We start from the raw sequence: 26,913 nt of genomic DNA, 5'->3' as shown, positions 1-26,913 counted from the left end.
TCACTTTCATTGTGAGTCGCAATTTTACTTTCACTTTTGAGTCGTTGCTATAAAAGGGAAAAAGCAACCAGAGGAAAAGACAGACGACCGGAGGCCGGAGAGGGAGCTGTGCTGTACGGTGAGGACCCGGTACTCCGCCATCCTGTGCTGTGTCAGGTGCTGTGTGGGAAGGAGATGATCACTCCCATCATCCTCACACTTCCCCCAGCGATGAGGAATGCTTATGTATAATCTAGGAAGCATTACAGGAAGGGAAAAGTAAACTTCTTATTATTATCGAGGCACTGTTATATGGGTGCTATATAGCACTGTTATTATGTGGGCACTGTTATATGGGTGCTATGTTATTATTATTATTATTTATTATTATAGTGCCATTTATTCCATGGTGCTTTACATGGGAGGAGGGGTATACATAATAAAAACAAGTACAATAATCTTGAACAATACAAGTCACAACTGGTACAGGAGGAGAGAGGACCCTGCCTGCGAGGGCTCACAGTTTACAAGGGATGGGTGAGAATACAGTAGGTGAGGATAGAGCTGTTACATGGCACCTTTATTATGTGGGCACTGTTATATGGGTGCTATATGGCACTGTTATTATGTGGGCACTGTTATATAGGTGCTGTATGGCACTGTTATTATGTGGGCACTGTTATATGGGTGCTATATGGCACTGTTATTATGTGGGCACTGTTATATAGGTGCTATATGGCACTGATATTATGTGGGCACTGTTATATGGATGCTATATGGCACTGTTATTATGTGGGCACTGTTATATGGGTGCTATATGGCACTATTATTATGCCAGCACTGTTATATGGGTGCTATATGGTGCTATTATTATGCCGACACTGTTATATGGGTGCTATATGGCACTGTTATTATGTGGGCACTGTTATATGGGTGCTATATGGCACTGTTATTATGTGGGCACTGTTATATGGGTGTTATATGGCACTGTTATTATGTGGGCACTGTTATATAGGTGCTGTATGGCACTGTTATTATGTGGGCACTGTTATATGGGTGCTATATGGCACTGTTATTATGTGGGCACTGTTATATAGGTGCTATATGGCACTGTTATTATGTGGGCACTGTTATATGGGTGCTATATGGCACTATTATTATGCCAGCACTGTTATATGGGTGCTATATGGTACTATTATTATGCCGACACTGTTATATGGGTGCTATATGGCACTGTTATTATGTGGGCACTGTTATATGGGTGCTATATGGCACTATTATTATGCCGGCACTGTTATATGGGTGCCATATGGCACTATTATTATGCCGTCACTGTTATATGGGTGCTATATGGCACTGTTATTATGTGGGTACTGTTATATAGGTGCTATATGGCACTGTTATTATGTGGACACTGTTATATGGGTGCTATATGGCACTATTATTATGCCGGCACTGTTATATGGGTGCTTTATGGTACTGTTATATGGGTGCTTTATGGCACTGTTATTATGTGGGCACTGTTATATGGGTGCTGTATGGCACTGTTATTATGTGGGCACTGTTATCTGGGTGCTATATGGCAGTGTTATTATGTGGGCACTGTTATCTGGGTGCTATATGGCACTGTTATTATGTGGGCACTGTTATATGGGTGCTATATGGCACTGTTATTATGTGGGCACTGTTATATGGGTGTTATATGGCACTGTTATTATGTGGGCACTGTTATATAGGTGCTGTATGGCACTGTTATTATGTGGGCACTGTTATATGGGTGCTATATGGCACTGTTATTATGTGGGCACTGTTATATAGGTGCTATATGGCACTGTTATTATGTGGGCACTGTTATATGGGTGCTATATGGCACTATTATTATGCCAGCACTGTTATATGGGTGCTATATGGTACTATTATTATGCCGACACTGTTATATGGGTGCTATATGGCACTGTTATTATGTGGGCACTGTTATATGGGTGCTATATGGCACTATTATTATGCCGGCACTGTTATATGGGTGCCATATGGCACTATTATTATGCCGTCACTGTTATATGGGTGCTATATGGCACTGTTATTATGTGGGTACTGTTATATAGGTGCTATATGGCACTGTTATTATGTGGACACTGTTATATGGGTGCTATATGGCACTATTATTATGCCGGCACTGTTATATGGGTGCTTTATGGTACTGTTATATGGGTGCTTTATGGCACTGTTATTATGTGGGCACTGTTATATGGGTGCTGTATGGCACTGTTATTATGTGGGCACTGTTGTATGGGTGCTATATGGCAGTGTTATTATGTGGGCACTGTTATCTGGGTGCTATATGGCACTGTTATGTGGGCACTGTAGTATGGGTGTTATGTGGGCACTGTTATATGGGGGCTATATGGCACTGTTATTATGTGGGTACTGTTATATGGGTGCTTTATGACACTGTTATTATGTGGGTACTGTTATATGGGTGCTATATGGCACTGTTATTATTTGGGCACTGTTATATGGGTGCTATATGGCACTGTTATTATGTGGGCACTGTTATATGGGTGCTATATGGCACTGTTATTATTTGGGCACTGTTATATGGGTGCTATATGGCACTGTTATGTGGGCACTGTTATATGGGGGCTATATGGCACTGTTATTATGTAGGCACTGTTATATGGGTGCTATATTGCAGTGTTATTATTTGGGCACTGTTATATGTGTGCTATATGGCAGTGTTATTATGTGGGCACTGTTATATGGGGGCTATATGGCACTGTTATTATGTAGGCACTGTTATATGGGTGCTATATGGCACTGTTATGTGGGCACTGTTATATGGGTGCTATATGGCACTATTATTATGTGGGTACTGTTATATGGGTGCTATATGGCACTGTTATTATGTGGGCACTGTTATATGGGTGCTATATGGCAGTGTTATTTTCTGGGCATTGTTTGGTGGTATTTGACCCCTTCCTACCCTGTAATGTGAATGCCCTTTACAAGTTTTTCAATCTCTATGCCGGGAGACGGATGCATTTGAAAATGAAAAACTATTTATTTTTCTTTCCTATTTTTCCATAATCCTGGGGGTAATTAGAACGGACTCCTGAGCCTTTCGAGGGATTTCAGACCACCACAGACCCCTATAGACAGGGCAGCTGAGCCGGAGACTCTGATCATCGCAATGTCCTATAATCACTATGTTTCTATCTTACAGAAGAAGTAGAAGAATAAGAAGTAGAAGAAGTAGAAGAAAACCACTGACGATGGCTCCGCTCCTTCCTATGCCGCGGCCGATCTGCCTGATAGAAAATGTTGATGGGAATACGCTGGTTCTCAATAAAGAAGCTGAGAAAATCCTTCTGGAAATCTCACAGCCGGTGGTGGTGATCGCAATCGTAGGAAAATACCGGACAGGAAAATCTTATCTGATGAACAAACTGGCCGGGAGCAGAACGGGTGAGTGATAAAGGCGAGCGCCAAACATGTCCTATGTATGAAGAATGTATGATCGGGGGTCCGGTCACTGATCAGGGGGGAGCGCCGCTCATCCACAGAGGTCACATGTCCATGACTGACCAATGCTCCACTCATTGTCTATGGGAGACCGGTCATACATGGACATTACTGCTCCACTGACCCCGGGAGCCGGTCCTGTTATCTGCACGAAAAGCTCCTGTAAGTAACAAACGGCACCATTCATTGTCCTGTGCAGAAATTCCTTCTACACCAGGATCTGTAAATATTGACATTTCTGTTCCTGTTTAGCAGAGAAAACAGGGAATGATATTATCACATCATCTGCAGCAGGAGAGCTCTCTGCTTCCCAGAAATATCACACTAATGTACTCATCATTATGTGTAAGGTGTGAAAGTATGTAATGTATGTACACAGTGACTGCACTGGCAGAATAGTGAGTGCAGCTCTGGGGTATAATACAGGATGTAAGTCAGGATCAGTAATGTAATGTATGTACACAGTGACTGCACCAGCAGAATAGTGAGTGCAGCTCTGGGGTATAATACAGGATGTAACTCCGGATCAGTAATGTAATGTATGTACACAGTGACTGCAACAGCAGAATAGTGAGTGCAGCTCTGGGGTATAATACAGGATGTAAGTCAGGATCAGTAATGTAATGTATTTACACAGTGACTGCACCAGCAGAATAGTGAGTGCAGCTCTGGGGTATAATACAGGATGTAACTCCGGATCAGTAATGTAATGTATGTACACAGTGACTGCAACAGCAGAATAGTGAGTGCAGCTCTGGGGTATAATACAGGATGTAAGTCAGGATCAGTAATGTAATGTATGTGCACAGTGACTGCACCAGCAGGATAGTGGGTGCAGCTCTGCTCAGCTGCTACTCACTGTGCTGATTGTGGGTGCGGTCGCTGCTGAACCTGCAGTGTGCTCCTGAGCTCCTGGGAACCACCACCTCTCCGCCCGGGGACCTGCTCTCTCTCTTACCCAGGGAGGGAGTGGGTTTCCTGGGATGAGTGAAGGGGCCAAGTCCCAGACTTCTGCTTCCCGGACCAGGCTGGCGGGGGGCAGAAAGAACCAGCAACCAGCCTGCACATCAGAGGATTCGGGGGTGAGACGCTCCACCAGGAGTCGCAGCAATGTGGCTCCTACTCCCCCCAGGTCTGCAGAGACCCAGAGAAGCCGCAAGGCTTCCATGGAGGAGAAGCCTGCTAGTGTGCAAGATGGCGGTCCTTCTGGAGGAAAGCTGAGTGCTCACGGAGGTGAAGCCGACCTCACTGAAGAGGGTTGGGCGCTGCAGAGCCCCCGGGAGTCTGTGTCCACCTATGCCTCCCGGGTCATGAGCCACCTCCGTGAGTATGAAGACGCAAGCAAGACCATCACGAGGCTCCGAGAGGAGCTGCGCTGCACAAGCAACAAAGCTGCAGGTTCCTCCAAACCGAGGAAGAATCAGCTCCAGGCGGAGGTAAGGAGACTGAAGGATGACATCAATGAGCTTGAAGTCAGAAAAGCTTTCATTAGAGAAAAAAGTGGACCATTTAAGGAAAAACTTATTAATGAAGATCGATTCAGAGAAATGGCTGATAACAGAGAGCAAAGGCAGATGGGGCTGCAGCCTGAGTGCCAGGTGGATGATGATGATGAGGAGGAGGATGATGACCAGCAGAAAGCCCCACCTGGCAGCCTGCTTAGTCACTCACAGGCCACGTGCAGCGAGCTCCCTGCTGGACAGGCGACAATGACATCTCGTCGCAGTTCTGCTGGCTCTGGGGAGGACAGTGACATCGACCAGGGAGGGGCACTAATGGCAGAGATCAAGCTCCTGGAGTCCCCAGTGTGCCTTCAGAACTTCCATCTTGGTGATGATTTGCCAGAGGAGGCACCTGGGGGCCGGAAAAAAAAGGTGAAGATCAAACCTAAGCTGCAGGAAGCGGTAAGCTATGTATATGCCCCCCTCCCTGTACCCCCTGAGTCGGCTGCAGGGTCAGCTCGCTGTATAAGCCCCGTTGCCCAGCCCAGCCCGGGTTCTGCTGTGGATCCGGTGCAAAGGCGCAGGGAGACTACAAAGCAATGTAGTGAGGCGCAGAGCTCCGTTTCTGCTTGTAGTAGCAGGGACGTAGCAGCAGGTGCATCAGCCGAGAGGCTGGACAGTGAGGGCGGCCCGGCGGCGGGCGAAAAATCAGGCCACGATACTGTGGTGCGCTCCCCAGTGGGAGGGGGGAGCAGCCCGGTGTCAGGGGCAGCTCCGGTGGCCTCGGTGCCCCTGAATGCTGTTGCCGCTGATCACTTAGTTGAGAAGCGGCGGCAGTGTGAGGGGGTTACCGGGGCTGGGCGTTCCGGTCCTCCCTCCAAAGTCCTGTTCTGTGTTGGCGCCGCTGGTCAACAAGATCCTGATGCTAAGGATCAGCGGTGCCTCACAACAGCGAAAGATCAGCGGCGCCTGGTAGCAACCATGAAGCAGCGGAAAATATCAACTGATGATGCGGAGGGCACACATAAAACCAGGGGTGAGGTCACCTCCAGTTCTGTGGAGGAGACTCAGCCCCTTGTGCCTGATGATGCGGAGGCCAAAATGTCACCCCCTGTTGTCACTGGTCCAGCAGGAGTGAATGTGGTGGTGGGTATGGATGAGGAAAACTCTTTGTCTAGTGGTGTGGTTGCTGGTTTGGTGGAGGGTGAGGAGGTTATGGAGGTGGGTAATGGTGATACTGTTGGTGTGGATGTGGTCACTGGTCCGGTTGCCCCCCCGGTGGTGGCAGCACCTGTCAGGAGTTATGCCGCTGTCACCTCCGGGGGAAATGGGGCATCCTCCTCGTCTCTGGGCTCTGGGGACGGCATGTTGCAACGGCGTCTCCTGGAAGCTCTAAAGAAGGGAGAGAGATCACTAATGGTAGAGGGTCGAGAGGTTGATCTATCCTTCTGGATAGAGAGGCATGGCCTCGGGGCCTTCCGAGAGCAAAGAGGGGGGGATATAGTGTGGTCCCTCCCAACAGCCGGGCCGGGTAGTGTGCGTAGGAATGTGGTCCGTCTTCGGTGGAGGGGCAGTGATGCGTGTCCTCCAAGGTCGAAGGTTGTGGAGCTCCTGCTGAGGATGGGCTTCAAGGCGATTGACATCTACGCCTTGATACATCCCTATTCCACACCTGAGTTTGATGTCAGCTTTGTTCGGCCGGAGGGGCTTGAACTTTTCTGGTCAAACTATGAGTTGGCAAAAAATGAGCCCGGCTGGCGAGACTTTGCCGTTTAGGCGGTGTCTCGCCAAAATCAAGTCAAGAAAGTGACCGTGATGACATGTAACGAGTCGCTTTCTTGTTATGACATCATGACGTGGCTTGGCCGGTATGGAGAGGTAGTGGAGATGCCAAAGAAAAACCGTGACGAGTTTGGTATCTGGTCAGGGGCCTGGACGTTTATGGTAAAACTTAAGCGTTCAGGTGGTACGGTTGCCCACATACCATCATCTGCCTTCCTGGGTAGGGATCGTATCCTGGTCTTCTACCAGGGGCAACCGAAGCTCTGTCACAGGTGCGGCGACCCCACACACTTCAGCGCAAACTGCACTGTGCAGAAGTGTGCATTGTGTGGGGATGTCGGCCATCTTGCTGCATCTTGTGTGGAGATTAGGTGCCACCTGTGTGGTGAGTTAGGTCACCCATTCAGCCGTTGTCCTCGCTCCTTCGCTAACGCAGTCGTGACCCCGGTGGGAGAAAGCCGTGAGGCTGATTCTGCTGGGGAAGGGACTAGCAAGGGTGAGGGAGCTGAGGGGCCAAGGAAGAAAAGCAATAAAAAGACGCCTGCCCAGCTAAGGCGTCTAGACAAGCGCAGACAGGATAGGGAGCTGGGCGAGCCTCGGGCTACTGGGGCGGCCCCTGTCCTGGATGCCAGTCTTGCTGCTGAGGCCCCAAGGGATGATGAGTTGGATGAGGAGGTCAGGAGGATCCACAGGGAGGAGAGTGCCACTGCCTCAGAGTCCTCCCATTATGAAAGTATGGATGAGGATAATAGGCAGTGGCTAGAGGACAAGCGTAAGCTCGGCACCAAAAAGAAAAGAAAGAAGGGAGATAAAAAATCTTCTCCCGCTCTGACCAAGGTACCTAAGGAAGGAAAAACCGACTCCCCTCTGGTTGGTCTTTCTAACCGGTTCCAAGCCCTTGAAAACATCTCTTCCTCTGAGGAGGAAGCTGAGGGTGAGGTTCTGGCTTCGGCGGGGCTCACAGGGGGCGCCGAGTCTCCTCCTTCTGGGAACGTAAGATCCTTGGAGGGAGGGACTGGCCCAGAGTCCGGAGACGAGGACGAAAAAAATAAAAAACGCATGGAAATGGATACCTCCATGTCATTAAAGAGGGGGAAGGATTCCTCCTCTGAGGCAGAGGATAAGGGGAGTGGGAAAAAGAAAGCCATCTAACTCAATCACCAATGATGGCGGAACCCACTCCGTTGACGCTGGCGTCCATTAATGTCGCCAGCATAAAGTCAAATACAGCTAGATTTGCGGCCTTTGATTTTCTCAGCCGGGTTGAAGCTGACATTTTCTTTTTGCAAGAGACCAGGCTGCCAAACATGGCAGATGTGTTTAAAGCTAAGAGGGAGTGGAGACTCGGGCCCTCCTATTGGTCTCTTGCGGCCGAGCCGTATAGCGGAGTGGCGGTCCTTTTTACCGCACCGGTGGAATGCCGACGGGTTATTGAGTTAGAAATGGGGAGGTGCCTGATCTTAGATGTCCTCATGAAGGGACAAGAGCTCCGGCTCATTAACATCTATGGTCCCCAATCTAAGTGGGACCGGAAGTGTCTCTTTATGAGGATCAAGCCCTACCTTTTTACAAGTCGGCAGGTTGTCTTTGGAGGGGACTTCAATGCTGTCACGAGGCCCCGAGATAGAGGAGGTTCCAGAGACAAGCTGACTTATGATAGCGTCGCCCTTAATAGTATAGCTAGTGAGGCTCGCCTGGTGGATGTCCACATTCGGCACACCCCAGGCCACGAGGGGTTCACCTATCATAGAGGTAACTGTAGGTCCAGAATAGATAGGTTTTATTTAAAGGAGGAAGCTGTCTCTTCAGCAGTGTCTGTTGTTGAGGTGGAGTTCTCCGACCACTGTTTAATTTTGTTTTCTCTGAATGTTACAGAGACCTACCGGATGGGAAGAGGCTTTTGGAGGCTCAATTCGTCTCTCTTGGAAGAAGCGGAGATAAGACAGTCCTTTGAGGATTTTCTTCAGAGCCAGGTACCCTTACTGGATCTTTGTAGTAGTAGGTCAGAGTGGTGGGAGATGTTCAAGGAAAGGGTGGCGAGATTCTTCCGCCAGCTCTCGAGCCTCAGGAGTCTGAGCAGGTACCGCCTGTATCAGGGTCTGAGGAGGAAACTCGAGCATCTTGTCTCAACTGGAGGTAGCCGCGAGGAGATCTCCAGAGTGAAATCTTTGCTTATGAGGTGTCAGTACGATAGACACGCATCTTTGGTTTTTGAGAGGGATTACGGGAAGTACCGCTCGCCCGACCCTTACAGAAACTGCAAGATGTCAGTGAATAGTAAAGTGGTTACAGGACTGGTCGACACTACGGGGTCCCTGAGGCGATCCAGATCAGGGATCCTGGAGGTTGTCAGATCCTTCTACTCGCACCTCTTGGGGAAGAGGGATCTTGATTGGGATGAGATGTCGGCTTTCCTGGCAGAAGCTGTCCCCGAACCAGGGGTAGACCCCTCTCTTGACGTTTTGACAGAAATGATCAGGGAAGAGGAAGTTCAGTTGGCGATTGAAGGGCTTGCTCCCAAAAAATCGCCTGGTCCAGATGGCTTAACATCTGAATTCTATAAGACCTTTAAGGACGTTTTGGTTCCCCTCTTGACTGAGGTATTCAATGAGTGTCTTTCCTCGGGCACTCTGCCGAAGTCAATGAGGAGGTCTGCTCTGATCATCTTGTCAAAGGGTAAGGACCCGTCTTGCATTGAGAATTGGCGTCCCATAGCGCTTCTCAATGCAGACAGGAAGGTTCTAGCAAAGGTGCTGTTTAATCGGCTGGTGAAATTTGCACCCCGACTCCTTTCGGGGGCCCAGCATTGCTCTGTTCCAGGCCGCAGCACATTTAGTGCTGTGCTCTGTGTCCGAGAGGCAGTGGAGCAGGGTAGGGCTGGTCACTGGAAGGGGTACATGCTGTCACTGGACCAGGCAAAAGCGTTTGATCGGGTTAATCACGAGTACCTCTGGTCCGTCCTTCTGAGATATGGCCTGCCGGGGGGGTTTGTTGATTGGCTTAAGACCTTGTACAGTGGGGCAGAGAGTTTCCCGCTTGTGAATGGTTGGATTGGTAGCTCTTTTGAGGTTGGGTCCGGTGTTCGCCAGGGTTGTCCCTTGAGCCCGCTGCTGTACGTGTTTGCGATTGACCCTCTTCTTAGGAGGGTGGAGCGTGGACCGTTGGCCGGGATCTGGATGGATCAGGCAGCACCGGAAGCCACTCTGAGGGTGGTGGCGTATGCCGATGATGTCACTGTGTTTGCTTCCTCTCACGAGGAGGCAGGGTGGCTGATGTCAGAGGTAGATCGCTACTCGGAGGCATCCGGGTCCAAGATCAACCGGGATAAGTGTGAGAGTCTCTGGCTGGGAGGAGGAGATCCTGGTTTTGATCTCCCGGACACCCTTCCAGGACCCAAAGTCTCTGCAAAAGTCCTTGGCATCGAATTTGGCCAGGGGGATTACCCCAAACAAAATTGGGACAGCAGGCTAGAGATCGCCACTCAGAAGGTGAACCAATGGAAGGGTTGGTCTTTGACCCTAAGGGAAAGGGTAAACCTGAGCAAAACTTACCTGCTCCCTTTACTGATTTATCTGGGCAGTGTGTGCATCTTGCCGGAATCTCTCTGGACTCGGGTCTACAGTTTGTTCTTCCAACTGTTATGGGGGAATAGACTGAACCTGGTCAAGAGGGAGGTTACTTACCGTACGAGGAGACTAGGAGGGTTGGGTATGGTCAACCCTGTGGTATTCCTTGTGGATACCTTCATTAAGATCAATATCGCAAACCTCTGGAAAGAGAGGGCTCCTCCGTGGGTATTCTCCTGTAGGGGATGGTTTCAGCCTTTCTTCCAGGAATGGGAGACAGGAGGGCAAGTGAAGGATCTTCGCACACCGCATGGACATCTTCCGGCTTACGCTACCTTGGTTCTGAAGGTAATTCGTCGGTGGGGTCTGGGAATGTGGGAGATCAGGACTCTGCCAAGGAAACTACTTGACAGTAGGGTTCTGTTGACCCATTTCCAGAGGCCTCTGGCGCTCAGGGACTGCCCAAGTCGGGATCTTGGGGTGGGTTTGCATCTTTTGAATTCTATCAGGATCCCCTCGAAGTTTTGGGACTTGGCTTGGCGCTGCTTCCATGGGAAACTGTGTGTGAGGGACAATCTGAAGTGTAGGAGCTCTGAGGACAGGAATTGTCCTCGGGAGCATTGTGGTACCTTGCTGGAAAGCATGGACCACTTCCTGCTTCATTGTCCCTTCAACACAGAGGTGTACAACAGGGTGGGCGCCTTCATTGGCTGGTCTCGGCTGGCCGGTCTCTCCTATGCGGAATGGGCCTATGGAGCATTCGGAGACCTGGGTGGTCGGGACCGCTGCACCTTATTTCTAGTTAGCGCAGTGGTTAGGTATCACACGTGGAACGCACGGTGCTTAGTATCGACGCAACGAAAAATCCTCCCAGTGGACGATGTGTTTAGGACCATACTCGGTGACCTGGTGAAGGTGCGCTCTCTGGAGTATGGGAGACTGGGCGCACGGAGGGCCGCGCTCCTCTGGAGGGGCTTTTCTTTTAGTGTGCCCTAGTCTGGTCATCTCCTTTCCTGGTGGTGGGCTGCTGCTGACACTGTAGATTTTTGTTTTGTTTGATCATTATACAGTGATGTAGGGCTGCAGGCGCCGAACTTGGGCTTCGTGTTTTGTGATTATTGTGGTGTGTGCTGCTGTATATAATGTATATATTGTATATGGGGATATAGATTTGGGTGTAGGTGTTAGGTTGGGTGGTGGGAAAAGGGGGGAGGTGGGATTATCTTGTGGGACTATGGGACACCGGGTTGTTTGGGGGAAAAACTGGCACTGCCTGATCTGGCCTATGGATGTTGGACATGGACTGAGGCATGAGACGCAGGACCAGCTCTCAGGTCAGTGCGGGGGGTTGGGAATGGAGGATAGCTTGTAGTATTGTATATATTTGTTTAATTTGTAGTTATTTTATTTAAAACTTAAAAAAAAAAAAAAAAAAAAAAAAAAAAGTTCATGTATATAGTCTTTGTTTTCCATTGTTTATTTTATTTGTTATTATTATTTTGTTTGGTGACCGGACCTGAAGGTCAAAGTAGTTATTCTGTATATACTGTATAATATGTGTGGGAGGAGAGAATGAGCGGCTGCACCAGTGTTCAGTATACTGATTATTTTCTGGCTAATATTTTTGTTATGTTTTCTGCTATTATTGTTGTTATGTTTTTCATTTTTATAATAAAAGATCTACAGGATGTAACTCAGGATCAGTAAAGTATGTACACAGTGACTGCACCAGCAGAATAGTGAGTGCAGCTCTGGGGTATAATACAGGATGTAACTCCGGATCAGTAATGTAATGTATGTACACAGTGACTGCAACAGCAGAATAGTGAGTGCAGCTCTGGGGTATAATACAGGATGTAAGTCAGGATCAGTAATGTAATGTATGTACACAGTGACTGCACCAGCAGAATAGTGAGTGCAGCTCTGGGGTATAATACAGGATGTAACTCCGGATCAGTAATGTAATGTATGTACACAGTGACTGCAACAGCAGAATAGTGAGTGCAGCTCTGGGGTATAATACAGGATGTAAGTCAGGATCAGTAATGTAATGTATTTACACAGTGACTGCACCAGCAGAATAGTGAGTGCAGCTCTGGGGTATAATACAGGATGTAACTCCGGATCAGTAATGTAATGTATGTACACAGTGACTGCAACAGCAGAATAGTGAGTGCAGCTCTGGAGTATAATACAGGATGTAACTCCGGATCAGTAATGTAATGTATGTACACAGTGACTGCAACAGCAGAATAGTGAGTGCAGCTCTGGAGTATAACACAGGATGTAACTCAGGATCAGTAATGTAATGTATGTACACAGTGACTGCACCAGCAGAATAGTGAGTGCAGCTCTGGAGTATAATACAGGATGTAACTCAGGATCAGTAATGTAATGTATGTACACAGTGACTGCCCCAGCAGAATAGTGAGTGCAGCTCTGGGGTATAATACAGGATGTAACTCCGGATCAGTAATGTAATGTATGTACACAGTGACTGCACCGGCAGAATAGTGAGTGCAGCTCTGGAGTATAATACAGGATGTAACTCCGGATCAGTAATGTAATGTATGTACACAGTGACTGCACTGGCAGAATAGTGAGTGCAGCTCTGGAGTATAATACAGGATGTAACTCAGGATCAGTAATGTAATGTATGTACACAGTGACTGCACCAGCAGAATAGTGAGTGCAGCTCTGGAGTATAATACAGGATGTAACTCAGGATCAGTAATGTAATGTATGTACACAGTGACTGCACCAGCAGAGTAGTGAGTGCAGCTCTGGGGTATAATACAGGATGTAACTCCGGATCAGTAATGTAATGTATGTACACAGTGACTGCACCGGCAGAATAGTGAGTGCAGCTCTGGAGTATAATACAGGATGTAACTCAGGATCAGTAATGTAATGTATGTACACAGTGACTGCACCAGCAGAATAGTGAGTGCAGCTCTGGGGTATAATACAGGATGTAACTCACGATCAGTAATGTAATGTATGTACACAGTGACTGCACTGGCAGAATAGTGAGTGCAGCTCTGGAGTATAATACAGGATGTAACTCAGGATCAGTAATGTAATGTATGTACACAGTGACTGCACCAGCAGAATAGTGAGTGCAGCTCTGGAGTATAATACAGGATGTAACTCAGGATCAGTAATGTAATGTATGTACACAGTGACTGCACCAGCAGAATAGTGAGTGCAGCTCTGGGGTATAATACAGGATGTAACTCAGGATCAGTAATGTAATGTATGTACACAGTGACTTCAGCAGCAGAATAGTGAGTGCAGCTCTGGGGTATAATACAGGATGTAACTCAGGATCAGTAATGTAATGTATGTACACAGTGACTGCACCAGCAGAATAGTGAGTGCAGCTCTGGGGTATAATACAGGATGTAACTCCGGATCAGTAATGTAATGTATGTACACAGTGACTGCACCGGCAGAATAGTGAGTGCAGCTCTGGGGTATAATACAGGATGTAACTCACGATCAGTAATGTAATGTATGTACACAGTGACTGCACTGGCAGAATAGTGAGTGCAGCTCTGGAGTATAATACAGGATGTAACTCAGGATCAGTAATGTAATGTATGTACACAGTGACTGCACCAGCAGAATAGTGAGTGCAGCTCTGGAGTATAATACAGGATGTAACTCAGGATCAGTAATGTAATGTATGTACACAGTGACTGCACCAGCAGAATAGTGAGTGCAGCTCTGGGGTATAATGCAGGATGTAACTCAGGATCAGTAATGTAATGTATGTACACAGTGACTTCAGCAGCAGAATAGTGAGTGCAGCTCTGGGGTATAATACAGGATGTAACTCAGGATCAGTAATGTAATGTATGTACACAGTGACTGCACCAGCAGAATAGTGAGTGCAGCTCTGGGGTATAATGCAGGATGTAACTCAGGATCAGTAATGTAATGTATGTACACAGTGACTTCAGCAGCAGAATAGTGAGTGCAGCTCTGGGGTATAATACAGGATGTAACTCAGGATCAGTAATGTAATGTATGTACACAGTGACTGCACCAGCAGAATAGTGAGTGCAGCTCTGGAGTATAATACAAGAGATAACTCAGGATCAGTAATGTAATGTATGTACACAGTGACTGCACCAGCAGAATAGTGAGTGCAGCTCTGGGGTATAATACAGGATAAATTTAATTATTAGTATAATAGCAGAAATGAAAGGAAGTGTTTGCTCTGTTGTTTTGTTCTACAGAAATAAATTATTGTGTTTCTGTTTAAATCTCTCCAGGTTTTGCTCTGGGATCCAGCATCCAGTCTAAGACTAAAGGGATCTGGATGTGGTGCGTTCCTCACCCTCAGAAATCCGGACAGACACTTGTCCTCCTGGATACTGAGGGTCTCGGTGATGTGGAAAAGGTGAGTTACAGCCTCTGTCTCCTCTCCTATCGGTCAGACATTGATCAGTCTCTTGTCTCCTCCTTCCCTGTTCGGTGTTGTGGATCAGCAGTAATCTTTTTTTTCCTCTTTTCCTCTTCTTGTTCTTCAGGGCGACTGTAAGAACGATGCCTGGATCTTCTCCTTGGCCGTCATGTTGAGCAGCTCCTTGGTGTTTAACAGTTTGGGGACGATTGACCAGCAGTCTATGGAGCAGCTGCAGTATCCAAAACACACTTCTTTAGGAACCTATTTTTTTTACTTTTAAAGACAACCTGTCTTTTCCCAGAAATATATCGTTTTCTCTCCCCTGGTGTAAATGCCGCTGTTCTCCTGAATCCTGCGATGTTTCTTTTTTGTTCCTGCGCCTCTTAGTTCCTGAGATATGGCCTCCTCTTTTCTGTATGTAATTCTAGGATTTTTAGCCAACTGGGCGTAGCTCTCAAGGGCACGCCCACGGAGTAGAGGAAACTACGCCTACTTGGCTAGAAAGACTCAATTTTTTACGGCGAGAAGAGGAGGCCATATCTCAGGAATGCAGAGTCGTAGGAATAAAAGAAAAACATCGCCGGATTCAGGAAAACTGCGACATTTACACCTGGCAAAAAATAAATATTTATGTCAAGTGACAGCTTCTCTTTAAAGACGTTCTATCATATAGATTTTTTTTAGATTGATGTGAATATATAACAACTTTTCAAAATATTTTATCATGGAAAATTCTCATCTTCTATCAGCTAAAATTCCCCTTTCTTAAATAAATTTTCTTAGCAAATGTTCACGACATCTACCCAGTCACAAAAAAATCTAAAAAGCCCCTTCCATGAGTCTTATCGAGCCTCTTCAAACATAGCAGGTTTTTTACCATGTTGAAAAATTAGCAAAGGATTTTCTATACACTTTTCTCCTATGTAATGCCAAAGCTGATATCCTTAGCTTAAAAAAATTGAGTCAAAATGTTCAAATTTTTTTTTTACTAAATCTATCGTCTATTCACAACATATTCCTTAACCGCACCGTCTCCCAGCTACGTAACTGAACTGACAAAACTGATCAAACTGAAATCTTCTAGTAAGGCCGAAGACACCGGGGAATATAAGAGATATTTCCCATCATTTACCTGGTGCGTCCGAGACTTCACCCTGTTACTCGAGAAGGATGGAAAGGAAATAACGGAAGATGAATATCTGATGTCTTCTCTGGAGCTCAAGAAAGGTAATACATTTGGAGGACTTTGTTTTACTGTAGAAGAATAGAGCGTATCCTAGTGTCACCTACAAGACCCGGACAAGACCCCATTACCTTCCTACAGATCTTTCCAAAAATAAAAGCCCATGTCAGGTTTTCCTACATCTGACTTGGTCCACACTTTTATGTGGCTGTGATGACAATGCTCTCCAGTGGGATAAGTATGTCTCCTGACCCATCCTGAGGGACACGTAACGACCCTCATATATGACTCCCATCGTTTCCTCACTCAATATTCTACAGGAATTGATGATGTCGACAAGTTTTACTTCTGTTTATTACGTTTTTCTAGGTTCCCTTACAGTTCTAAGAACTGAACTGGAGAAAGTTTTGCAACTTTTGTGGTCACTTTTTGACATCTACAAAAATCTCCTTTTGCTTAAAGGCTATTTTGCTGTACGTTTTGTTTCTAAATGAATTGTTTAAGAGGTTGTCCAGTCCAAAAAAAACCCCAGATATTTATTTTTTTGGACTAGAGCTTCTCTTCTCCAGTCTAGTCTATGTCACCCACTGGCAGGCTTGGACTGGCCAACGGGAGAAGAGGAGAAACCTCCGGTGGGCCCCTGCAGATGAGTAGGCCACCACCATCTTCTTATATGAGCCGTACTCATAAGCACAATACGCTTTATTCACGATGTACAGACAAAGGCAGCATTTTATTAATTTAACAATCAACCCAGTTTATTGCTATAGAAATTTGTGAAGGAGGACAAAGTCATATTTGCAAGTATTGGGGTCCTGGAGTTGATATAAGTGGTGGGCCTGTGGTACCCCAGTTTGACACTGCCCACTTGTCAATATCCTGAGTGGGCGTCAAGAACATTGATTGCAGTTGTGGTTCGGGAGGTGGGTATAATTTTTTTAATATTTTTTTTTCCGTCTTTGGACCCATTTATAAGGGATCATCCAGTAATGGAGAACTTCTTTAGTCAACTTTTTAAACTGTCTTGATTAAAAAAAAAATTATATAATTTTTCAGCTGCAAAATTGGTAACAAATTATATCATTTTACTGAGTGATCAGCAAAAACATGCAAATCTCATAGCTACTGCTCATGATAACTTCTCATTGCTCTGCCTCCCTTCTCTCAGTGTTAGAGATTGCAGCAGGGAGGAGGAGCGTGTTGTATACAGGTCTTCAGTGGACAGGAAGAAATTATCTAAAGTTTTATAGACGGCAGAAAACACATGGAGAGGAAGTAAAGAAAGTAGGCAGCAGCACCCTAGGTACATATGATGCTGGCATCCAGCCTGTATTACTTGGAGAGACACTCCTGTAAGAGAAAAATCTAAAACTTGGATCAGACTACACATTGCATTTCAGGGAGTTGAGAACATGATGAAAGATTGCTGATTGAAAGTTTTTTTTATCTAAAGGTAAATATGGGTGCCCCTGGCTCCTCTCTGAATAAAGTTGCCTTTTTTATATTAGCTGGTAAAATATCATTATTGGTGGCAGCGGTGATAATCTCCTCTGCATTGATGCAATGAGGGCAGGAGACAGCATAACCTTTACACGTCTGTTGTCCAGCAGCAAGTCGAGTTCATAAAGCTCAAAAAACTTGGTAAAAGTCTTCACATCATTCCTGGCTTGACTTAATCTATATCAACTCTTCTTATTTATGTCTTCAAGGCTCTGACAAAAAAATTAAGGATTATAATTTACCCCGCGAGTGCATCTTGCACTTTTTCCACACACACAAATGTTTTGTATTTGACCGTCCGGCTTCAAAGAAAAAACTTCAGAAACTAGAAGAATTAAACGAAAGTGAATTGGAAGAGGACTTTGTGGAACAGGCTACAAGATTCTACAGTTACATGATACATCATAGTCGTGTTAAATCCCTGGCTGGAGGAGCTGAAGTAACTGGGAGAAGTAAGTAGCAGGTTATGGGATGAATAAGTAAGGGCACCCTGCTTTACAAATGGACAAACAGAAAATCACTTAATTTATTGTTTTACCCTCAAAAATCATTCTAAAGTGTCGGCTACAAGGTGTCTAAATTTTGTCTAACTTCCAGTTCACTGACTGTTGTAAAGTATAATCTGTCTGTGGCAGTGGAAACACCACGACAGATTGCAGAAAGTGAGGATGGATCTTTATCTCTCTATAGAAATTGGAGCTAAGTCTTTGTCTCTCTACAGGAAGTGTGGGTGTTCTTTGTCTCTCTTCGGGAATTGGAAGTGGACTTTGTGTCTCTTCAGGAAGCGGGGGTGGTTTTTGTCTCTCTCCGGGAAGTGGGAGTGGACTTTGTCTCTCTTCGGGAAGTGGGGGTGGTTTTTGTCTCTCTTCAGGAAGTGGGAGTGGATTTTGTCTCTCTTTGGTCAGTGAGGGTGGTTTTTGTCTCTCTTTGAGAAGTGGGAGTAGTTTTCGTCTCTCTTCGGGAAGTGGGAGTGGATTTTGTCTCTCTTTGGGAAGTGGAGGTGGTTTTTGTCTCTCTTCAGGAAGTGGGAGTGGTCTTTGTCTCTTCGGTAAGTAGGAGTGGACTTTGTCTCTCTTCGGGAAGTGGGGGTGGTTTTTGTCTCTGTTCGGGAAGTGGGAGTGGTTTTTGTCTCTTCGGGAAGTGGGGGTGTTTTTTGTCTCTCTTCGAGAAGTGTGAGTGGATTTTGTCTCTTCGGGAAGTGGGGGTGGTTTTTGTCTCTCTTCGGGAAGTGGGAGTGGTTTTTGTCTCTCTTCGGGAAATGGGAGTGTTTTTTATCTCTCTTCAAGAAGTGGGAGTGGATTTTGTCTCTTCGGGAAGTGGGGGTGGTTTTTGTTTCTCTTCGGGAAGTGGGAGTGGTTTTTGTCTCTTCAGGAAGTGGGGGTGTTTTTTGTCTCTCTTCGAGAAGTGTGAGTGGATTTTGTTCCTTCGGGAAGTGGGGGTGGTTTTTGTCTCTCTCCGGGAAGTGGGAGTGGTTTTTGTCTCTCTTCAAGAAGTGGGAGTGGATTTTGTCTCTTCGGGAAGTGGGGGTGGTTTTTGTCTCTCCGAGAAATGGGGGTGGTTTTTGTCTCTCTTCGGGAAGTGTGAGTGGATTTTATCACTTCGGGAAGTGGGGGTGGTTTTTGTCTCTCTTCGGGAAGTGGGAGTGGATTTTGTCTCTTCGGGAAGTAGGGGTGGCTTTTGTCTCTATTCGGGAAGTGGGAGTGGTTTTTGTCTCTTCGGGAAGTGGGAGTGGTTTTTGTCTCTCTTCGGGAAGTGGGAGTAGATTTTGTCTCTTCGGGAAGTGGGGGTGGTTTTTGTCTCTCTACAGAAAGTGGGTACAGGTCTTTGACTCTCAACAGGAAGTGGGGGTGGCCTTTGTCTCTTTACAGAAAGTGGAGTTGTTCATTATCTCGACAGAAAGTGGGGGTTGGTCTTTCTCTTTCTTCAGGAAGTGGGAGCTGGTCTTTGTCTCGGTACAGAAATTGAAGGTGTGTCTTTATCTTTACAGGAAGTGGGTGTGGGTCTTTATTTCTCTACAGAAAGTAGGAGCGGGTTTTTGTCTCTCTACAGGAAGTGAGTGGATCTTTGTTCCTTCTGGAAGTGGAGGCAGGTCTTTTACATGCTTCAGAAACTGGGAGAGAGTCATTGTCTCTCAACAAGAAATGGGAGCGAATCTTTGCCTCTCTATAGGAAGTGGGAATTGGTCTTTGTCTCTCTACAGAAAGTGAGAGTGGGTCTTTGTCTTTACAGGAAGTGGGTGGGTTTTTATCTCTACAGGAATTTGGGGCCTATCCCTACAAGAAATGTAGATTAAATTTTACTACCCTTCAATAAGTGGGGGAAATATTTGTCTCTAAAGGAAGTGGGGACCTGTTTGGTCTCTCTACAGGAAGTAAAGGTGACTGTTTTTCTACTCCTGCTCTCTTGTCCCGCATCCTAGAAACTACAGCAAAATGGACTAACACAAATGCCTTCAAATACGTTTTCACATTCACAACAGGCTTTATAGTCATAGAAGACATAACATGATGGTCGTATAATGTTAAACATTTTTTCTGTATCTTTCAGTGTTAGCCGTTCTTGGGTCCTCGTATGTGACAGCAATTCAAAGCGGAACAGTCCCCTGCATGGAGAACGCGGTCCTGGCTCTGGCAGAGATAGAAAACACCGGAGCTCTACAAGACGCAATGTCCAAATATCAATGTGAGATGGAAAAACGAGTTCTGAAATTCCCAACGGAGACACAACAAGAGTTCCTGAACATGCACATGGAATGCGAGAAAGAGGCCATTGCGGTCTTCATGGGACGTTCACTCAATGACAAGGATCAGAAATATCAACGGAAGCTCAAGGTCAGTCACTAGATTAAGAAAAAAGCCCACTGTTAAAAACTAGATGGTGGCCCGATTCTAACACATCAGGTATTCCAGAATATGCATGTCCACATAGTATATTGCCCAGCCACGTAGTATATTGCCCAGCCATGTAGTATATTGCCCAGCCACGTAGTATATTGCCCAGCCACATAGTATAATGCCCAGCCGCGTAGTATATTGCCCAGCCACGTAGTATATTGCCCAGCCACGTAGTATATTGCCCAGCCACGTAGTATATTGCCCAGTCACGTAGTATATTGCCTAGTTACGTAGTATATTGCCCAGCCACGTAGTATATTGCCCAGTGACATAGTATATTGCCAAGCCACGTAGTATATTGCCCAGCCAAGTAGTATATTGCCCAGTGACGTAGTATATTGCCAAGCCACGTAGTATATTGCCCAGCCACGTAGTATATTGCCCAGCCATGTAGTATATTGCCAAGACACGTAGTATATTGCCCAGCCACGTAGTATACAGCACAGAGCCACGTAGTATATTGCCCAGTCACGTAGTATGTAGTTAATTGCCCAGTCATGTAGTATATTGCCCAGCCACGTAGTATATTGCCCAGTCACGTAGTATATTGCCCAGCCACGTAGTATATTGCCCAGTCACGTAGTATATTGCCCAGCCACGTAGTATGTAGTATATTGCCCAGCCACCTAGTATATTGCCCAGCCACGTAGTATATTGCCCAGTCACGTAGTATATAGCACAGCCCATGTAGTATATAGCACAGCCCACGTAGTATATTGCCCAGCCCATGTAGTATATTGCCAGCCCACGTAGTATATAGCAATGTGGGTATCATATCCCTGTTAAAAAAAAGAATTAAAATAAAAAATCGTTATATACTCACCCTCCGTCGGCTTCTCGGATCCAAAACAGGCCTTTCCCGCTCGCGACGCTCAGGTAACCGGTCCATGCTGCGGTCTCTCGAGATGATGATGTAGCGGACTCGCGAGACCACTACGTCATCATCTCGCGAGATCGCAGCATAGGCTGCATCAATAGTAAAACGTTGGTCACACAGGGTTAATAGCAGCGTTAACCGAGTGCGTTACACCGCGGCATAGTGCGGTCGGTTAACGCTGCCATTAACCCTGTGTGAGCGCTGACTGGAGGGGAGTATGGAGGAGGCACTGACTGCGGGGAGGAAGGAGCAGCCATTTTTTCGCTGGACTGTGCCCGTCACTGATTGGTCGTTGCTGTTTTGCCACGACCAATGAGCGACTTGGATTACATGACAGACAGAGGCCGCGACCAATGAATATCCGTGACAGACAGACAGACAGAAGGACAGAAAGACGGAAGTGACCCTTAGACAATTATATAGTAGATAAGTTCATTGCCATTCTAGATCGGGGGAAGTCTTTAATCATTGCCCCTGATATAATGGTGACTGGCCAAGATGCGCTCCAAACTGATTTAATAATTGTTAATACGTTTTCTAAAAGGTATGATGAATAGTCTTTGTTCACACTGAAGCTGAAGCTAAGAAAATATTTTTTCACATTTCTTACAGATTAGACTTAAAGGTTCCCCATAGTCATTAGATTAAATTTGGCGGAACCCATAAACCATAAATTGTCAGATATTAGTGTGTTATGGGGCCTTCAGAATCTCTCCCGACAGATGAAGAAATGGGCACATTTGATTTTCTGTAACCGATCCATTTCTTCTACTCCAAGATAAACTGCTGCCAGAAGAGTCAGGTAGCGGCTCTCTCATTGGAACACAGAAGCAGTTGGCCGAGTTGCGTGTCCTTGTGTATGGAGGAGTGGGGAAAGATAGCTATCAGCCAACAGATATCTAATGTGTTTGGGGCCTTTAGCTTCTGCACACTTCTACAGTTTCACAAGCTTTTAGAATGCCATTATGGGATACTATGTCTTCTTTGTCCTTTGTTTGTCCATCAGTCTGGTCTTCTCAGTTTGTGAACATCATGAGCCAAACACTTTGTTCTAGATTACCTAGAGACATATGATAAATAAAGTTGAAACCAACAAACCTAAAGGCGCCTTCACATTGCGTTTTGTTACCAGTTCAGTGGCCCAATCAGGGCTTATGTCGATTTGGACATATGCGCCAACAAGGCCATAGAGCCAACGTGCTCTGCCTTACATAATTTTCTGGCGTATATGCTTAGTAGAGGCCAACACCCAGATGAAGTCTGCTACATTTGATTGTCCACCTCTAGTAGGTGTTCAAGTAGGTGATCACACCTGAGAATTATGCACAGCAGAGCGCATTTTCGATCTGACGGCACCATTATAGTCCATTTCCCTGCTGACGCATACTTCCGAATCTTGTTTTGCGGGGGGGTTTGGATGTTAGCCCCAACATGAGCCAAGGGTGCCTAAACGCAATGTGAAAGCATTCTAACTCTTAAGTCCTAGATGCACAGTAGATGAACATTGGCCAAACACAACAATTTGGGAACACCAGCAAATTGGCAATCTCAACTCTTCGTTGACAAATGATGTTAGTGAAGAGAAATATCTAGCAATTAAACTTTAACTGTCTGATTTTTGGAGTTTGAAGGGAGATGATCTAATTCCAGAAGTGTTCAGTAGCAGGTTTCTACTCTCATCCTTCAAAACGCATGGACACTTTGGCGAAGCCAAGTAGTTAGGAGGGATACCTGTCTGCCAAATCATCCGCCATCTCATGTGTACTCCCAGCACTCATGATTTATAATATTCTTATAGTTTCCATGATGATTATGGAAAATTTCAGAACATTATATCTTCTCCTATTTGTTTTTAACAGGAGCTAATTGATAATAAAATGAATGATTATTCTATGAAGAATGAAAAAGCTTCAAGAGATTGTTGTCGGAAGATTCTCCAGGAGCTCAGCACCACAATGGAGAACAATATATTGGCGGGAATATATTCCGTACCTGGAGGACACAAACATTATTTAATTGAGAAGCTTAATATTATGGAACGGTACAACACAAGACCTGGAAAAGGTGTAAAGGTGAGTTTTGAAAGAGCAAAAAACATATCTTTGTACCGTGTTAGCCATTAGATAGAAAATATTAAAATTTGAAAGTCCTCAGTGGCTTGTTGTTTTGAGGGAACCATCAAAGTACTCTGGGGTCCTTCTACCAAGATATTACTTTTCTTAGTTTTGGAGTAAAACAACCATCTAAGTCTTACTTAGCGCCTGATGACCTCTAGCACTTGCAGTCCATACAGATCTCCATGTGAGCATGGAGATAGTAATTGGTCACCACCATACAAGGGTCTACGTAAGTAGAATAAGTCAGACTTGGGACACTTTGTAGTAAAACATAGGGACAAGAACTTACTTAATGGGTAACCTGAAAGAATGGCAAATTAATGACTCTAAAGTGAAAATTGGGATTTGGCTGCTCCCTCAGAAGGGGAGAGAGATGTGCATGTACAACCAACTCTCCATTCACTGGCCTATTCTAGAGACAGGTGAGATTCTCAAGGAAGGGACCTTCATCTATCGAACACTCACGGTCTATCCTACGTAGATGCCACACTTCCCTAAGATTGCCATACCCCTTAAACTACCATTTTATACATCTTTAATTGTAACCAATTTCACTTTTCACAACCAAAGTCTCTTGAAGTGATGAATGAGTATATCTCCGAGAAGAAGGACATTGAAGCTGCCATCGTCCAAGCAGATGCCACCCTGACTGAGAAGGAGAGACAGCTAGCAGGTGAGAAATGGGCAATCATAATGAAAACCTCCAAATATCATGGACATTGACGTAATGCTTGAGCCACTGTTTATGAAACCAAATGCTGGACAAGTTATGATGTTGTTGGCTGGCTGTATCCTTCTTAATTTCGACAAACATCACTGTGTAGGAAAAACTGCAAAGAGGCTACATTGGTAAATTAGCCATGAAGGTCCTTCATTCTCAGGATAGGTTGGATTCCCGGCACTGTGATCTACTGTCTGATATGTACTTGGTAATATCGATTGTTAATCTCGCACCTGTTTCTGTTATAGAGGAACGTGCTCTAGCCGAAAATGCAGAGAGGGAAAAACAAATTATGGAGCAAAATAACAGAAATCTGGAACAACGCATGGAAGATCAGAATAGGAGTTTCGAACAGCATAAGGCAATGCTCATGGACAAGATGGAACAAGACAGAAAGATGATGGTTCAGCAAAACGAAATGGTCATAGCTCAGAAGCTCAAGGTAGAGTATTGTAAAGCTCAGCTGGATCTACACAAATTGTCCGTTCTGATGCATGTCATTCACAAACTGGGAATAATTTTGTATCATCTCTCTGGTGGTGGCCGATTGGTCGCAAATGATACTCAGAATTCATATTTACTAGAGTTTTACTGGAGTATCAAGTACCCCTAAGGGTACTGTCACACAGTGCAATTTTGATCGCTACGACGGTACGATTCGTGACGTTCTAGCGATATCGTTACGATATCGCAGTGTCTGACACGCAGCAGCGATCAGGGACCCTGCTGAGAATCGTACGTCGTAGCAGATCGTTTGAAACTTTCTTTCATCGCTGGATCTCCCGCTGTCATCGCTGGATCGTTGTGTGTGACAGCGATCCAGCGATGCGTTCGCTGGTAACCAGGGTAAACATCGGGTTACTAAGCGCAGGGCCGCGCTTAGTAACCCGATGTTTACCGTGGTTACCAGCGTAAAAGTAAAAAAAAACAAACCGTACATACTCACCATCTGATGTCCGTCAGGTCCCTTGCTGTCCGCTTCCCGCTCTGACTGTGAGCGCCGGCCGGAAAGTGAGAGCAGATCACAGCGGTGACGTCACCGCTGCACTCTGCTCTCACTGTACGGCTGCACTCAGTCAGAGCAGGAAGCAGACGGCAAGGGACCTGACGGACATCAGATGGTGAGTATGTACGGTTTGTTTTTTTTACTTTTACGCTGGTAACCACGGTAAACATCGGGTTACTAAGCGCGGCCCTGCGCTTAGTAACCCGATGTTTACCCTGGTTACCAGCGAACCTCGGCATCGCTCCAGCGCCGTGATTGCAAAGTGTGACTGCAGTCTACGACGCTGGAGCGATACTCATACGACGCTGCGACGTCACGGATCGTGCCGTCGTAGCGACGAAAATTGCACGGTGTGACAGTACCCTTACAGGTGAAATAAAATGAAAATAAAAATATTAAAATATTAAAATTTTCCTGCCCCCAAAAAGGTCTTCTATGATTAAGGGGGGTGGCACAATGTGTAAAATAAATGAAAGCTAAATAAATAATAAAATAACATGCACAAAAATAAGTAAATAAAAAATAAATAAAAATCACTGTTACTATCCCCGCCCCTGTAATAACAAAAAAAGTCCAATTTATAAAAAATTTTTTACAGAATGGGGATTACATTTCTAAATGTATTTTGTGGCCTTTTCTGGTGATCAAACATAAAAATAATAAAATGGGAAAAAATAGACACTTATTTTTCTTATTTTTCTATCAAGTTCACCAGATAGCAAAAAAAATAATTATATGAGAATATTACATTGACCTAAAAATGAAACCCTATATATAATAATAATAATAATAAAGAAAAAAGTATATGAATATCTGAATGAAAATAAAAAAGTTTAGAGCTCTATGTTAAAAAAAACAAGCAAAACGAAAATGTGCCTGGTCAGGATCTGATTAGTCACGTTTTTCAATGTATTGTGTTGATAATTCTTTGTCTCTTCTTCTGTTTTTGTGTCCATTTTAGGAGCAAGAAATGATGATGAATCAAGGGTTTAATGACAAAATGTCAGCCCTGCAAAGAGAAATTAACAGTTTACGGGAACAGAACAAACCAAAACCCCGAAGATGTAGTGTAATGTAATTTTATTTATTTTAAAGGGATCCTGTCACCAGGAAAACTAAAGCCACCACCGGTAGCTGCTCTATTACCGCAGTCCATCCACCTGGATCTAAGCTCGAAATTCCCAGTGGATATGCTAAAAGACAACTTATATATATCTGGCATGATGCGTACGGCGTGTTTCCGTCCAGAGGGTGTCTTTTTTCTTTTCTCTGGGTTTCCTCAATCCTTGCAGCTGCTGTCCTTTTGGCTTGATTGATATGAATCCTATGTCATCTACAGTTCATCACGAGTCTTGTTTCTCGTACGTAGGACGTATCATCTATACAAATAAAGCCAGGAAGTCGCCAACTAAAAGGATTGAGGAGGAAACAAAAGTGAGTATACAGACAGGACAGCATGGGATCGCAGGTGCTGCTTTCTGTGAGGTCCTGTCTGTATACTCACTTTTGCATCCTTCTCTGGTAAGTGTGGTGACTTTAGTTTAAATTGGGAAAACCTGATGACAGGATCCCTTGAAAGTCCCTTTGTAAAAGATAAATATATTGGAACAGTAGAAGTCCTCTGCTCTGGACATTTTAGTCATTGTTGGTACTTCGACAAGAAGGAGACTGGTCCATCCATCCTGCACAGCTAGAAGATCATGGGATTGTCTGAATGTTCCTGCCAGGACAAAGATTGATGCATGGACTGTAGCGTAAAATAATAGATGATGAATAAATACATTTTTTTTTAATTCGTTTATTAACCACAAAATAAAATATACAATATACACATTTGTATTCATTATTATTGAGCACAATATAGAGCACATATATTTATATACATTAACATAGAGTAGAAAGCGTACTCT

General features: G+C 45.2%; 1 protein-coding gene across 2 annotated transcripts; it reads left to right on the top strand.

Moving 5' to 3' along the window:
* LOC143770382 (guanylate-binding protein 2-like) lies at window positions 1-26,913 on the top strand. 2 transcript variants are annotated; one of them, XM_077259984.1, is made up of 11 exons: window positions 1-118; window positions 3,203-3,444; window positions 14,572-14,699; window positions 14,830-14,939; window positions 15,745-15,932; window positions 17,598-17,840; window positions 19,936-20,219; window positions 23,019-23,231; window positions 23,847-23,949; window positions 24,246-24,439; window positions 25,965-26,910. In XM_077259984.1, the coding sequence occupies exons 2-11, from the start codon at window positions 3,252-3,254 to the stop codon at window positions 26,079-26,081; spliced, it is 1,773 nt and encodes a 590-aa protein (XP_077116099.1). In that variant the 5' UTR covers window positions 1-118; window positions 3,203-3,251; the 3' UTR covers window positions 26,082-26,910. The 2 variants fall into 2 exon arrangements, with proteins under 2 accessions (XP_077116099.1, XP_077116098.1); XM_077259983.1 differs by lacking the exon at window positions 1-118 and adding an exon at window positions 203-258 and having other exon boundaries at window positions 25,965-26,913.

Source organism: Ranitomeya variabilis, chromosome 4, assembly GCF_051348905.1.
Source record: "Ranitomeya variabilis isolate aRanVar5 chromosome 4, aRanVar5.hap1, whole genome shotgun sequence".
Taxonomy (NCBI): Eukaryota; Metazoa; Chordata; class Amphibia; order Anura; family Dendrobatidae; genus Ranitomeya; species Ranitomeya variabilis.
Note: the sequence above shows the minus strand (reverse complement) of the source record. Positions and strands in the feature narration are given on the sequence as shown.

Bases quoted from the DNA above. Each gene is read 5' to 3' on its own strand.
- LOC143770382 (XM_077259983.1), top strand. From the start codon at position 218: ATGCTTATGTATAATCTAGGAAGCATTACAGGAAGGGAAAA. The intron at 14,700-14,829 runs GTGAGTTACAGC...CTTGTTCTTCAG, and splicing joins GTCTCGGTGATGTGGAAAAG to GGCGACTGTAAGAACGATGC. The intron at 20,220-23,018 runs GTCAGTCACTAG...TGTTTTTAACAG, and splicing joins AATATCAACGGAAGCTCAAG to GAGCTAATTGATAATAAAAT.